The 15563-nt window shown below is 46.9% G+C and overlaps 1 protein-coding gene across 7 annotated transcripts in view; it reads left to right on the forward strand.

Moving 5' to 3' along the window:
* The window catches only part of ZC3H14 (zinc finger CCCH-type containing 14), a 223213-nt gene that overhangs the window by 33662 nt on the left and 173988 nt on the right, over positions 1–15563 (forward strand). For all 7 annotated transcript variants that reach the window (XM_069208142.1, XM_069208145.1, XM_069208146.1 and 4 more), the window contains exons 4-5: positions 9323–9363; positions 14001–14190. In XM_069208142.1, the coding sequence (XP_069064243.1) occupies positions 9323–9363; positions 14001–14190 (231 nt within the window). The remainder of the gene's footprint in view (positions 1–9322; positions 9364–14000; positions 14191–15563) is intronic.

Raw genomic sequence — 15563 nt, forward strand, 5'->3', positions numbered from 1 at the left:
GTTTGGCAACTTTGTTTTTCCTGTCTGTCCATGAAGCCAACCGTCTACGAGAACAAAAGAGCAGCCCCTCTTGTGGATGTCCACCAAATCCCCCTCAAAGGCGGCTTCCTCTTTGAAGCTTGCCTTATAGGCTCACACCCTGTTTGGCCTTCCTTCGAGGAAGAGATAACGCATCTTCCAGCAGCAAGCCCTTTTTGTTTCTTCCTGAAAGTTGTTCATAACTACCGCCAGAATGATAAAAGACTAACTCGCGGGCAAAACCGTAAACAGTCGCTCGAAAACTTAGGAGTAGCAAATTTCTGAAGTTGCAGTGTACTAAAAAGTTACATTAAATTCATCTTGGGCATCAAGTTAAGTTTAAGGTAATGATTCATTTGATATCTTGAGGCACTTGAAGTACCAACTTTTGTAGTCCCATTCAGAAGTTAGCACTGCTGAGTTGTCGGAGTGTAACTCTGTACTCGCCAGTGGAGCCACTAGCCTTCCACAGTCGAAATGTCAATTCAGGGTTAGTACTGTCAGGAAAAGTAAAATAGAGAAAACACATGTCCAATTTTTTAATATATTGCACCTTGTCTTTAGGGTTCAGTAAGCCTGCCTTAGGGGTGAGGTTTAATTATTAAAAAAGTAGAGTATGGAGGCGTGGCTTCGGGCGTCAAGATGGCGGTCGCACTTTGAGAGTGCTCTGGACCCCTCCGTCATCCGCCCTTAATTACCGTGGTCCAAGGGAGCGGAAAGCGCTATACATGGCGCCCCGGTGTCCCGGGGACCTGTAGAGAAGTCTGGCGGGACGAATTGATGAAAAGCCGGCGGCTCACCCTCGTACGATGACCCGGCTGCTCCCGTGAAGAGGAACTCAAGATGGCGGCCGCTGCGAGTTGTGCCCGGCGGATCTGAGGTGGGCTTTGGGGCCCCGACGAAGTCGTCTGCCGCGGGTCGAGGGGTGGCGAGAGGCCTGGTGAGAGCTGGGGCGCGCCCCGCGGGTGGATCCCTGCCGCGGGGCGCCGGCGCCCCCACCCCCCCGTCGTGGAGGAGGGCGCGGGGTGACCGGCGCCGCACCGGCGCGCGAAGCGCGACCCGGAGGACCGGGAGCCCTCCCTGACCGCCTGGGCGGCTTGCGGTGCCGGGCTGGGGCCGTGGCGGAGGCCCTGGCCCCCGGGATCCTCCTGCTGGGGGGAATTTAAATTTGGAGGCGAGAGGCCCGGTGAGGGCTGGGGCGCGCCCCGGGGATGGATCCCTGCTGCGGGGGCGCCGGCGGCCCCCCCACCCCCCCCTCCTGTCGTAGAGGAGGACGCGGGGTGAGCGGCGCCGCGCCGGCGCGAGAGGCGCGAGTGTGATCCGGAGGACCGGGAGCCCTCCCTGACCGCCTGGGCGGCTTGCGGTGCCGGGCTGGGGCCGTGGCGGAGGCCCTGGCCCCCGAGATCCCCCTGCTGGGGAGAATTTAAATTTGATGGCGTGCTGAGGACCAGGACCCGGCTGAAAAGCAGAGTGGTGCCCCGGGGGGGCAGGGAAGTGAATCGAGCGAGCTGGACTGCGGCAACATGATGGACTGCGAGTTGAGCGGTGGAAGGCAACACCTTGAGGCAAGTGGATATCCTGGGTTCCGGGTCGTGCTTGGTTGACTTTAGACCCTGGTCGGAACGACAAGAGAGATCGAGAGCGCGATCGCGACAGCGCGAGGCCTACAATGGAGGCGCAGAGCCCTTAAGGTGGAGAGACCTGGGTCTGGGTCTCGGACGGGTCCCCCCCAACTGGTGGAGAGAGCGAGGAAGGGAGCTGAAAAGAAGGGGCCAACGGTGTCATCGCCGGCCGTCCTTACGTGATCAGACACAGCGAACCCCCCCACAGTCCATGGTACTTAACAACGCACTAAATTCTCAGGCTTGAAACCGCGTTAAGAAAGGGGTGGCCCACCTGACGCCCGCCTCAAGTGCCACGATGGGGAAGGATAAAACGAACAAACAACCTCCGCCCTCCCAACAAAAAATCGACCAGTTCACGACTATGACGGGCCAACGAGGAGGGGGAGAAGTGGCTGGTGGGGGTTCAACCCCTGATGGGGTGAGTGCCATTCTCCAAGCTATTCAATCATCGCAGATAGCCGTGGAAACGAAAATCGGTGAGGTGCGAGTGGACGTGGGCCTCATCAGACAGGACCTTAGAAATGGTGTAACCCGAATTACGGAAGTGGAAACCCGAGTCTCCCAAACCGAAACCGATTTGTCCGACCTCAAAGCCAAAGTAGCCCAGCTGCAGTCCCGAACCGGCGAGCTTCACCGTCGTGCAGAAGATGCGGAAAACCGGGCCAGGCGCAACAACCTACGTTTCATAGGTTTCCCGGAGGGCATAGAGGAGGATAAGGCCGCCGAATTCCTGGAGTCGTGGATCAAATCTTGGATGCCTGACCAATCCCTCTCGCCCTTGTTTGCAATTGAAAGAGCCCACAGGGCGCTCGCGCCTCGCCCACCTCCGGGCGGTCCGAAGCGCCCGATGATCGCGCGATTCCTTAACTTTAAGGACAGAGACAATATCCTCAGGGAAGCGAGGCGGCAAGATGGTACGCAGTGGGAAAACCACAAAATCCTAATTTTCCCGGACTACACCAGAGAAGTCCAGACCCGCCGTAGGTCGTACGAACAGGTTAAGCAAAAACTAAGGGCAATGCAGCTCTCATACATGCTCCTTTTCCCCGCTCGCCTCAAAGTCCTCATGGCTGGGAAAGCTTACTTTTTTGATTCCCCGGAGGAAGCTTGGGACTGGCTGACGGAGGAGGGCATTGGAGCCCGAAAGGGTCCCCCCGGGACCACTGGAAGAACCCCATATGTCGGGCCCTCACCATCAGAGGGGCCCCAGAGGAGCAGGCGGCGCACCAGATCCCGGAGAGGCAGGCAGAAGATGAAGCAGCCCGGGACTCTGGTCCTCATACTAAATCTAACACTGAGACTCTTCCGGTGTCCCAAACACCGTCCCAACCCGCCGAGGATGGGCGATTGAGTCATTCTCCGGTACTCGGCTGACAGGAGATGTGGGACCCCTGCGTGAGACGTAAGGGGATTCGGGCATCGCCTGACCCTCTCAGGCGACCCCTAGCGAGATTAACATCGATGTTTTCCGGGGGCTTCCTAGAGTATGGTGTGGAACGCTTGTTTTGTGACTACTAATTGCAACTGATCCGAAAGAAAGGAGGGGTCCACCACTCCACCCCAATGACAGTTTTACTGGCTGTCTGGTTTTGGTTGGGTACATGGGCGACAGATGCTTCCGGGGGGGGGGAGTATGGGGAGGGGGGAGTTTAGGGGGGAGGGGAAGTTTAAGTTAGGTTTACGAGGCGACAAGTTGGTTAGCCTGGTTTGTAGATTTAAAATTTTACGGTCATGTCCGAAACGGTCATCCCTGGGCTTGCTCCCGCACATCCAAACATGCCCAACAGTGTCATACCTCACGCTTGGCCCTCAGTAACCCAGGTCCTCTCCTGGAATGTAAACGGCCTGTTAGACAAGATCAAAAGATCGGCAGTATTTAACACCCTCCGCAGGTATTCCCCCGCAGTAGTTTTACTACAAGAGACCCATCTTCTTGGGTCCAGATGCCCTATGCTTGCGAGAGGAGGATACGATAGGGTATATCACGCAGGGTTTTCCAGAGGCTCTAGAGGAGTGGCCATTCTGCTCCACCGATCTCTGCCTATGGTAATCTCTTCCACGCAATCTGACTCACAAGGTAGATTCATGGTGGTCACGGGGACTCTTCACGGACAACCGCTAAACTTGGTGTGCGCTTATGCGCCCCCAGCAAATCACAACTCCTTCTTACTTTCGCTCCACCGAGTAACCTCAGGATTACCCCAGGGAACTACCCTGCTGGGAGGCGACTTTAACGCGGTCCTTGACCCAAGGCTGGACATTTCTGGGGAAGCTACCATACATAGATCCAAGCGGGCCTCAGCCCTAAGTAGTTGGGCGGAAAGCCTGGGCTTGTGTGAGGTGTGGAGCACCTGGCATCCCAGGGAGCGCCAGTACACACATACCTCGGCAGCCCACCAGACGCAATCCAGAATAGACCTGGTGTTTATGCCCGCCCTAGATTTCTTAAAAGTAGCAGGGGCTGAGATTCTTCCACGGGGGGTCTCCGATCATGCGCCAATACGGATCCGGCTGGGTAGAGCAGACCCTACCAGACGGCCTATGTGGCGCTTGAACGCGTGGCACTTACAAGATACAGAATACACCCAAGAGATCAGGTTGCACCTCGACCAATATTTCGAATTAAATGAAGGCTCGGTTCGATCCCCAGGAATGCTATGGGCTGCTTGCAAGGCCACTATTAGAGGACATGCCAGAAGCATTCTCCGGTCCCGTGAACGAGATCATAATTCCCAAATCACCGAGCTAGAGAACAAGGCCCATAGACTCGAATGCCAACATATAAACTTGGCATCGGCCACGAACATGAGGAAACTGACCAGGGTAAGAGAAGATATTAAACATATAATGCTAGATTCGGCCAAGCACATGTGGAGAGCCTCAGCAAGCCGAATTTTTGGATGGGGGGATAAAAACGGGAAACTACTGCATTGGCTGGCCACCCGCCCCATGGCTAACAGTATTATACCGGAGATCTTAGATGACTCAGGCACCCTTGTCAAAACAGCAGTGGAAATCGCACATAGCTTCGCCTCTTACTACACCCGTCTATACGCCAGGCATCCACGCCCTGCTGTTGAGAGGGAGTCCCCCCTACTAAATGAGATTACCCTTCCCGGGGTAACTCCAGAGGCGAGAGACAGACTGGACGAGGCCATCGGTCTTGAGGAAGTCTGCAGCGCAATATCGGGACTGGCATCAGGCAAAACACCAGGTCCCGACGGCTTTCCAGCGGAATTTTATAGTAAATGTAGCGATATTCTGGGTCCCCACCTGCTCAGCATGTACGAAGAAGCGGAAAATCAAGGCCGCTTCCCAACAGAGATTGATCAAGCCACTATTGTGGTGATCCCCAAAACTCAACCCCCATCGCGACAATGTTCAGCGTACCAGCCTATCTCGCTCCTAAATGTGGAAGTCAAGGTACTCTCTTCGATCCTTGCTTCCAGACTGAGGGAGGTAATGCCCACGCTGGTGCACCCTGACCAGTGTGGTTTTATGCCCACTCGTAGCACAAGGCACTGCATCAGACGATTACACCTTGCTTTGGCGCACCGCAAAGTGCTATCGCATACGCAGTTGGCACTGCTTTTACTCGACTTCGAAAAAGCCTTTGATACGGTAGACTGGTCCTTCCTCAATCAAGTCTTATATAAAAACGAGCTCGGACCTAAATTCCGGGGACTGGTGAAACTCCTATACTCTAATCCGACGGCTCGAATCAGGGTGAACGGAGTAGTCTCCGACCCAATCCCCATTGGTCGTGGGACTCGACAGGGATGCCCGTTATCTCCCCTGCTCTTCGCACTAGTGATAGAGCCACTGGCGATACTAATGAGAGGCGACCCACTGATCGAGGGCTGGCACTGGCCCTCTGGCTCGGAAGACAGAGTAGCTTTGTACGCAGATGATGTGCTCCTGTACATCTCCAATCCATCCAAAAGCGGCCCACGCGTCCTAGAGATCCTTAGACTTTTCGCGGAAGCCTCAGGGCTGACCCTGAACCCTGCCAAATCTTTACTGATCCCCCTTCATCGCTCGCACGAATGTATAGATTGGCAACGGAATATCCCGATACGGAGAAACAGCTTTAAATATCTCGGGATACATATCTCATTTCTCCCCGAGCTAGCGTGGGAACTCAATGTCACGCCGCTTTCAAAGAAAATCAAAACTGACCTTCTACGCTGGAGGACCCTCCCCCTGAATCTACTTGGTAGAATAGCGCTGTACAAGATGATGATTCTCCCCAGGATCTTAAACCTCCTGCAGAATTTTCCACATCCCTTCCCCGTGAGATGGTTCATGGAGATGGACTCTTTAGCACGCCAATTCATATGGAGTGGCTCACGTACAAGACTGTCGCTAAAAACCTGTCAGAGGGATGTTTATGAGGGTGGACTGGGTATGTCGAATATTCAATACTATTATCTAGCGATGCACATACTTGTAATTAATGACTGGATGGGAGGTGGATGGACAGACCCCGCATATCAACTAGAATTGCAGACGATGGGCTACCCACAGATCCTTGACATGCTCTACGGGAGCCCGATACCCCGGGATACTCCAGATGTGACCAAAATGGTACTTCTGGGATGGCGTACAGCCCAGAAAGTGTCGGGGTGGTGGGGACGCCTAACCCAACAAACCCCGCTATGGCAGGGGAAGCAGCTGATACATGTAGCAGGCCTGGAGGGCTTCCAGAAATGGGACACCATAGGGATCTCCACACTGGGAGATATTTGGAGAGGGACACATATACGATCTTTTCAAGACCTCCAGAAACAATATTCCTTAAATAAAACACAATTCCACCGATATCTCTAACTACGTCATGCCCTACTAGTCCACCTACAGACAGGAGACAGCATACCCGAGCACAGCCCCATGGAAGCCAAGGCACTGATGGGAGTTCTGGGAAGGGGAGGGGTTTCTCAGATTTACCGCACCTTAATCACTGCCACTGGGGGACCCCTGAGAGAGCTTCGCCAAAGGTGGGAGAGTTGGGTGGGACCCATGGAGGAAGCGGACTGGACAGAAGCACTAGTGGCCCCACGCTCCCTGACAATGGCCACACGCTTCCGTTTAATACAATCCTATTTCCTTCACGCCGCATACCTCACACCCGCTATGTTACATAAGGCAGGCCTCCGCCCCACAGCGGAATGCCCCCGCTGCAGGTATCATACAGCGGATTTCTACCACATGGTATGGACATGCCCGATTATAGTGGCCTATTGGGAAAGGGTGGTGCAAGAGATATCTGAGGCCCTACAGAAGGAGGTAAAGAGGTCGCCATTGCCCCTACTTCTCGGGGTGATGGGTGATACAGAGCTACGAAGAGCAGATCGGTCCTTCTTAGGGGTGGCATGTCTGGTGGCCAAAAGGGACATAATGGCAGACTGGAAGGCCAGGGTGGCTCCGGCACTGGCTAAGTGGAGACGGGGAGTGGATTGGTGTGTGCAGCGAGAGAAACTTGTGTACGAGGTCAGAGGTTGCTTACACAAACACAAGAAGATATGGGGGAAATGGGAGGATGTAGCGGGCCTTTAAGAGGGGAGGGTGAGTAACATTAGTAATGAAAGCGGCAGGGACCGAGGACTGGACCATTATTGTTTTGAGGCCCGTTGGCTTCAGGTTGTACTGTATTTATATTTGTTCTATGCAAAATTAATAAAATCTCTTTATCAAAAAAAAAGTAGAGTATGGGCTTTGGTATTACTCAAACTGGCGATGTTAAGCTAGCAGTCAAAAAACGGTTCTGCCAGCCAGCAGTGACTGGCAAGGAGTCATACTTTGCTCTTTTTCACTTGTGTGGCACAGTAACTGCTGCAATCTAAGCGAGACACTTTAACATACCTACCCTAGGTACGCCTGGGACCATATACTAGGGACTTATATGCAAGTTAACTGATGAGAATTGTGGGTAAACCAATCAGACAAATTCCTTTAAAGGGTGAATGCACTACCACCGATGTCTGGTTAGCAGGCCTCAGTACATGTTCAGAGTCGAAAAACCAGCAGCAGCAGTCAAAAACGTTGAGGGTGATTATACAAAAATTGGCACTTCCATGCACATACAATACACATTACATGGAAAAGGTCTTTAGTTTTCTTTGTCACATTTTATCTCACATGGAGTTTTATTATGACTGGGCCAGGTAAGTGGTGAGGATTGAAGAATTTCACTGTTCAGGACATTAAGGTCACAAACTAAACACTAGAGAGGTTAGGGAGATATTATTGCATTTGCTTGCTTATACAAACATTGGGCCTGATTCTAACTTTGGAGGACGGTGTTAAACCGTCCCAAAAGTGGTGGATTTACCACCTACCGTATTACGAGTCCATTATATCCTATGGAACTCGTAATACGGTAGGTGGTATATCCGCCACTTTTGGGACGGTTTAACACCGTCCTCCAAAGTTAGAATCAGGCCCATTGTCTCTTATAATTAAATGGATAATCAAGGAAACAGTAATTTTACTAAAACCAGTCTAATTTATCTTGCCCCATCCTGACTAGTACCCACCCCACACAAACTTGAGTTTGCAGCATGATGGTATTTCATTGAAGCACTGTGAGTGTCTACTGACAAAGACATATTTTTTGGTTAAAGATTTATCATGCAATGATGTTGGAACTGCAGCAGGTGTGAGGGGACATACCTTGCGCGTTTGTGATTGTGAAGACTTAAATTGGGGTGGGATTATTAAGAGAACACACACACACACCCACAGCTGTGTGATGCATTGATTTTTTTAGACAGTTTGGAGAATGCATTACTTGGTACAATAAACACCCCACAGGAGTGTAATGAATTACTTTCAGTGGAGGCCACCATATGTTTTTCAGATTTGTGAAGTCTGAATGCCATTGGTGTGTGAGACTATAGAAAATCACTGATGGCAAACAAATTAGGTAGGCTGGACTGGCACCAGGAAAACAGAATAGTCTTTCTGGGTAGTTGACAACAACTTGCAGGTAAAAGTATAGTTCTTAAAAACACAAAAGATGGGAAATTCAAGTGTTTCACCTACAACTAGTTGGAATCTCTGTGGGTATGTGTGATTAGATTTTAAATGGATGAATTAACTACTTTCTTGTCTATTGCTTCTTATTCAAAACCTTGGTATTGGCCTTAATTTCACATTGTGAAAGACCTGCAAAATTATTGATGTCATGAAGCTGCACTGTGACTCTAAAGTAACCATAATTCACTCATGCATTGATGTCTCTCGGCAGTAGAGCTGGAAATTTTTAGGTTTGGTATTAGCTATGACCTTGCACTTTTACTAATATTGTTTTAATGCCTTCAGAGTATTGAGGTGACCCCTGAAACCTGAGGCTATTGCCAGAGTGTTGCGGACATCAGTCTAGTTGCTTGACACCACTCTGACTCAGTAATTGCATTGCTTCCTTCTTTACGTCCTATGGTATGCAACTGCATACTTGAGTGGTCTGCATCCTATTTCTTTGCTGCTTGCTGAGGGACACGAGGCACTTCCCACTTTGTCTCGTTTTGGAGGCACAGATTTTCGGAAATAATTAAAATGCCATTGATTATTTATCCTGTTGAACCGCCAAAGCTCAGATCCACAATTTCTACTGTCCCTCAGTACAGTGATTTAAGATAAGAGTCAAAATTGAATGCATTCTGTTTTCTGTTTTGTAGGCTTCATGGAGTGCTAGAAAAACTTCGCTCAGCCACTTCTGGTGAGTAAAATTATAGCAGGGATAGTAACAGCTCTTGGGTGGAAAGTAGCAAATTCATATGTGGTGCTTTCTTATTTTCTTTAACTGTGCACAGGTTTTTGTTATCCAGTCGTGTCCCATTTGTACATAGAACCAATCCATTACTCATTCTTCCTTAACTCTTATTTATGTATTTATTTAGCTTACATAACATAAACGCCAGACACCAAAGTCTAAGCAGTGTACATTGCAAACTGGAAATAGTAAGTCAATCATGTGGCACCATTCTACAGTGATTGCCATAAATGTACCATAGAGGATAATGTTGAAGAAGGGCTGTTATCAGTGCAGGATACAGAGAAAAAAAGGACTCATTATACAGTGGTTGATGATTGGGTGCGAGGACACATGAATGAATGTGTGGAGAGTTGATGTTCCTAAACATCTAGTGGATGATGTAGGTCATGGTGGTGTTCACTGATGAAAATCAAAGTGTTTTTATTAACTTGTAGTGAAAAAACACTAAGAAAAATACATTAGGAACTGTCAAATGCACACCATTTTTACAAAATCTCTACCCTTGGAACAGTAGCCATTATTTCTTTAGAACCTCTCCCTTTATTCAACTTGTACTCTGCCTCTCCTTTGTGATCAGCTAATGCCAAGTGGCAGCATTCCACAAAACAGACTTGGATCCTCAGTTCCAAGTGGCATAAGCATGAACATAGAGACTGGAGCAAAAATGTTTCAGAGTGCATATACAGCCCACCTATTGATTATGTGGAAGCTATTCTTCAAGATTCATTCATAGACAGAAATTCGGCAGCATACAAGCATGAAGGAGAGCTACTTTCACACTTCGAACAAGAACAGCACATGCACCAGTCCTTACGTTCATTGGGTGGGGAGGAAGGTTGACCCATTAAGAGATCTCACTTTTCTGCGTGGTGGTTGCTTCTGTTAAATTGTAAAAATATCCACTGCTTTCCTTATGAACTAATTTGCAATATTATGTTGAGTGAACCATTCCAAGTTGCTAACTTGCCACTCTGGAAGCCAACATCTGCATACACTTAAAAATAAATCACTTGGTTTTGGTGTTTGTTCTATTGAAAAATGTGTACTTTGTGGTCGATATTGACCACCATGCTCAAGTTGCTCATTGAAGAAGCATAGTTATATCCAAAGGCAGCTCAAATAGTAACTTATTCAGTTGCTAGGAATATCGTTTGGTTATGAGAAGTGAATATATTGTTGGCAACAAAAATTGCCACATATGTTTGACAGCCATGGGATTCATATCCATGTTTTCATTTGCATGCTCCAGAATAGTTTCAGACACTATCTGAATATCAGTGATGAGCATATGCAACTTCATGGAGGTAATTGCTCAGGAAAAGGAAGTCTTGACAGGCAGATGCAAACATATCCCTTTTAGTTTTAGTGGACCGTCAGTATTTTTTTTTTTCAGAACAAACATTGAAAAGAGATGCACATTGAATAGGGATCTGCCCAACAACTATTACCTTGTGATACAGAATATTGTGTATTGAAAACCAAAAACCTAGAAAATATCTTTTTTCTGGGGCTTCGAAAATCTGTGGTTTTAACATGCTACTTACACAACTGTTAAGAGACAATATGCATTTTTTATAGAGTAGAGTGTTGGACAAGTTTGAAATGCTGTACATTTTTAACTGCTTTAACTGTGTAATGGCTGTTTAGTGAAGGCACCCTTCTTTTAGCATTGAGCCCATTATTTGACAGGGGCTTTTTGGCTGGTATGATGCATGCAAGGGTTTCATCTTTGGAGTCCTCTGTAGCAGTCCCTACGCCAGTCTCAGGCATGCTTTGGAGTCTTCTACAACATTCAGATAGTATGCTAACATTATGAACAAAGAACATTAGTCTTTGTGTGGGTGATGATATTAAAGATAGGAAAAACAGGATCTATGGGTGACAGACTGAGAAGAACCTGAGGTGAAGAATATTTTAGCAGGGATGAAGTGGAATGTGAGAAATTACATTTTTGTTAAAGAGGGGAAAGAAAATGAGACTTGTCAAGAATGCTCAGGGAAGTATGGGTGACTTTGTCTTCATTCTCTTGTGTGTCCTTCTCTTTCCCCTGTCTTTGAAGGCAGTCCCTTCTCCTCCTCTCCACTAAAGAACCATTGTGTGCTTTCAATCACACTAGTCTGTGATTATCAGGTACCAGGTACAGGGAATGAAGGGTACGTAAGACAACCCCCTCTTTTCACCAACCTATATAGAGTCTGGAACGAAAAGATTTCAAAGTTTGAGTGAGATTGCTCACTGGAGTGTTGAAGTTCAGGCCAAGAACTCTTAATTCATGCTTGATAATGACCAGTTGTCTCCAGAATGAGTCTGTCTTGTGTGATTGGCTGCTGTAGTTTAGTTATATAAGTTGCCTGCTTAGAACGTGAGTCAGGGAGGAATACTGTTATTCAAACAGCCATTGATGTCAATGAGGGAACACCTGCTCATTTTACCTCAGAATCTTCCCTTTGTCCACACCCAGCCTCTCTTATTGTGCGGACAAATTGCAAATTTCAGATGGCTGTAACAACAGGTTTGCAGGCTGAGCAGCCTGGAGGTAATACAAGGAAAAAATAAATAAATCCACAGTATGTTTGTCTGTAATATAAGGTGTGCCAGGATGATACATCCTAAATCGATGCATACATACATTTTACATCTTTGAAATAATGCAAATTGATGGAACATAACAAAGCTATGATTGTATTAATTAACTTAAAACGCAGTACAAACAATTATGTGATTTCAAATATTTGAAAAAAATAAAGTTAAGTAATCATTACTTTAACACCCAACAGTAAAATGAGGGAAAGTATTTGAAAATTTAAAATCTGAACTTGCTTTTATAGATCTAAATCACTATAGTTAAAACAAAAGACTGTCCACTAAATCACGCGTCCTTTAGGCCCAAAATGGTGGAATTCTCATCCAATATCATTGATAACAAAAAGAATAGTTCAGCTTTTTAGATAATGCAGACTGCAAACTCAGTTGTCCGTTGGTGCAGTGATAACATGTATTGTTATTATTGCCTGTCCACGGAATGCGCAGCTCTTTTGGTCATATATCACTGTGATGACGATTCCTACATGAAGATCAGAATGTTCCATCCCCATATGTACAGTTGTATTGTGGCTTTTGAGAAAACTGTCAATAAATTAGGCTGTCAAAAAAAGTGTATTGTAATCACAAAACTCTATTCTGTAATGTGTGTTGGAAAGCGGTAAGGCTGAGTGAACTCTGCTAAAAATCATACCTGTGACCACAGGTTGCAAAAGTATTAATTCTAGAAAAAGGGATACTAAACTTTAGAATCTAACAAAAATTTTATTCAAAAAGGCAAATAATAAATATGAAAACACTGTCTTCGGCACAGACAGTTAGTTGGAATATTTTTGCTTTGTTTAGTATTGGAAATGTGTGATATCTAGACAATAAAATGTTAAGCGGTGAAACGACCGAAGCATAGCTACTTATATGTTTATAAGTAATTTGTACAGTGTTCCATGGTCCACAGAGGCTATGGCCATGTTTTTGCAAAACCCATTAATAAATTAATATAGTTATTCTCATCTTTAATTAACTCATACTTTTGATTTGGACTGGTGAATAAACATGGTCCTTCCAATGCACAACATCGTATCAGTTAATGTCTACATCTGAAATGGATTATTAAATTAATATTTTAGGCCAGAATTGCAATAGGAGTCCGACCTAACTCTGTCGATCAGTGCTGCAGGTAAACTAATTATCTAAATGCTTTAACCAAATAAATGAAATTAATTTATGCAGCACTTATTTAAGAGTACTTGAACTCCCGTTTATATACAGCTATTTAAATCTCTGTCATCTAAGTATTAAACTCAGTTAATAAGTGAGCCAAAGGACCTTAAACTGTACTAGTGTTTGCTTATTTGAGTTTCCAGGAGGGCATAGTTGGACAACCACCCAAATAGAACCTAACCAAGTGGATTGGCAACCATGCTCTTTATTGTCAGGCCTGGTTTCATAGACAGAGCCCTGAGTCAATTGTTCCTCATTTGGGTAGGTTTAACATGTTTTAAAGTGTCATATTTCCTTTTGATATTTTATAGTTGCTTGTATTGTCTATTTTGAAGCACTTTTCTGTGGTATAGCTGAAAAGGAATTAGTGTTGATGAATCTGCTTTTGAGTACCACCATGAAATTGCACATTTTGTCTGGTGCCTCTGGAACAATGTTCTGATCCCAGATGCCTCTACAAGTGTTTAAAATGATTTCTCAATTATGTCAACCTAGAGTATATGTATGTTATTTGATAACCAAGTTTATTAGGTTTTTACACAATCCTAACAAAGAACATGTGTACCTTACATCACCAGCCGCTCGGAGAACATTGTTTCCTTAAATACTTTTCTGGTCTAAGTATCAGTAAGCATTTAGCAAACCCAGGCCCAGTCCTTAGTGGTTCCACCATTTCACCTACATGTTAGTGTATTTCTATGGACAGCCCCGTGACACATATCTAGGCTAACCTAAAGTATATTTTGTAGAGCACTTCATTTGTAGTTATTTTATGTGGCAATTGTTTGACAACAAGACCATATTTGTTGGTATTTTAGATCCCAGCAGTCAGAAGTCAACTGATGCCATTATTTTTGAGAGCAGTATGCCAGCGAGTAAGAATGTATCTGGTGGCAGTGAAGATGGAATGCCTAATGATCCAGGCCTGTCCATCTCTCGGACAAGAGTTGAACGTCTCGACACTCGTGTTGCTACCAGCTCTCTTGGGCAGGAAGCCTCTTATGTCAGGTAAGACAGTAAGCGATTCAAGTGTCAGGCCCGCACAACCTAAAATCTAAAACAATTTTCAAATGTGAAAGGGTCACTGCTTCAAAAGGAAGTATCTGATTGAAACTTATGGCTCGTTTCCACCAAACTGAGATAAATCTGAGAGCTACCTGGAGCAAAGAACCTTGTATATGGTGGGTATTCAGTTCTTACCACCACCACTGATGGTGCTGCTACGTAGATATCATATGTTTATTTCCATAATGGTGATTTCTTCCTAATGGAAACAATAGCAGAACAATGTAGTCTTGTGGGAACTAAGAGGTCTCATAAGACTTTGATAGACATTGGAAGGACTACTGTAATTGCCGAAACTGTGTGTTCGATGGCATCTGTCGCTGCAGATACACATGTTGTGCATAGCCCGCCATCTGGTGTTTGGTCGGAGTGTTACAAGTTGTTTTTCTTCGAAGAAGTCTTTCGAGTCACGGGACCGAGGGACTCCTCCTCTTTGTCTCCATTGCGCATGGGCGTCGACTCCATCTTCGATTGTTTTCTTTCCGCCATCGGGTTCGGACGTGTTCCTTTCGCTCTGGGTTTCGGAACGGAAAGTTAGCTCAAAATCTGAAAATTACGTCGGTATTGTTGCGTTCGGGATCGGGTTAGATAGCATCGACATCGAATCGAAACGATAACATCTCCGTTGCCCTTCGGGGTAGCTTTCGATCCCCCGTCGGGGCCTGGTTGGCCCGACCGCGTGTGACATCGACGCTGATGGAACGGACCCCGTTCCGATTCTGTCCTAAATGCCACAACAAATACCCATATACAGACCAACATTCGGTCTGTAACCTGTGCCTGTCGCCCGAGCACAGGGAAGAAACTTGTGAGGCCTGTTGTGCGTTCCGGTCCCGAAAAACGCTCTGTGACCGACGAGCCAGAAGACTGCAAATGGCGTCCACGCCGACAGGACACCGAGAATTCGAGGAACAAGAAGAAGTAGAAGCCTTCTCGATCCATGAATCGGACTCGGGACGAATTCGACGACCATGAAACAGTGAGTAAGACGTCGAAGATAGCACACAAGAAAACTGACAAGGCCCAGGGGACGCCACTGCCATCAGGCCATGGCTCAACCCATAAAATCGGTGACCGACCATCGGCACCGAAGAAGGCCGAAATAGTGCAGAGATCGTCCGACTCGGGTCGAGACACAGGCACCCAGCCATCTCGGGACCGAGATAGTGCTGCCGACAAAGATCGACGCCGAGATAGCGGAGCCGAAGCTGCTCGACGCAGAGACAGCGGCACCGAGGAGGATCGACGCAGAGAGGGTTCGACTCCGAAAAAGAGAAAAGTCGCCTCGGAGCCGAAAAAGAGCGTGGACATAGTTT

The sequence above is a fragment of the Pleurodeles waltl genome, chromosome 9, assembly GCF_031143425.1.
Source record: "Pleurodeles waltl isolate 20211129_DDA chromosome 9, aPleWal1.hap1.20221129, whole genome shotgun sequence".
NCBI classification, from domain to species: Eukaryota; Metazoa; Chordata; class Amphibia; order Caudata; family Salamandridae; genus Pleurodeles; species Pleurodeles waltl.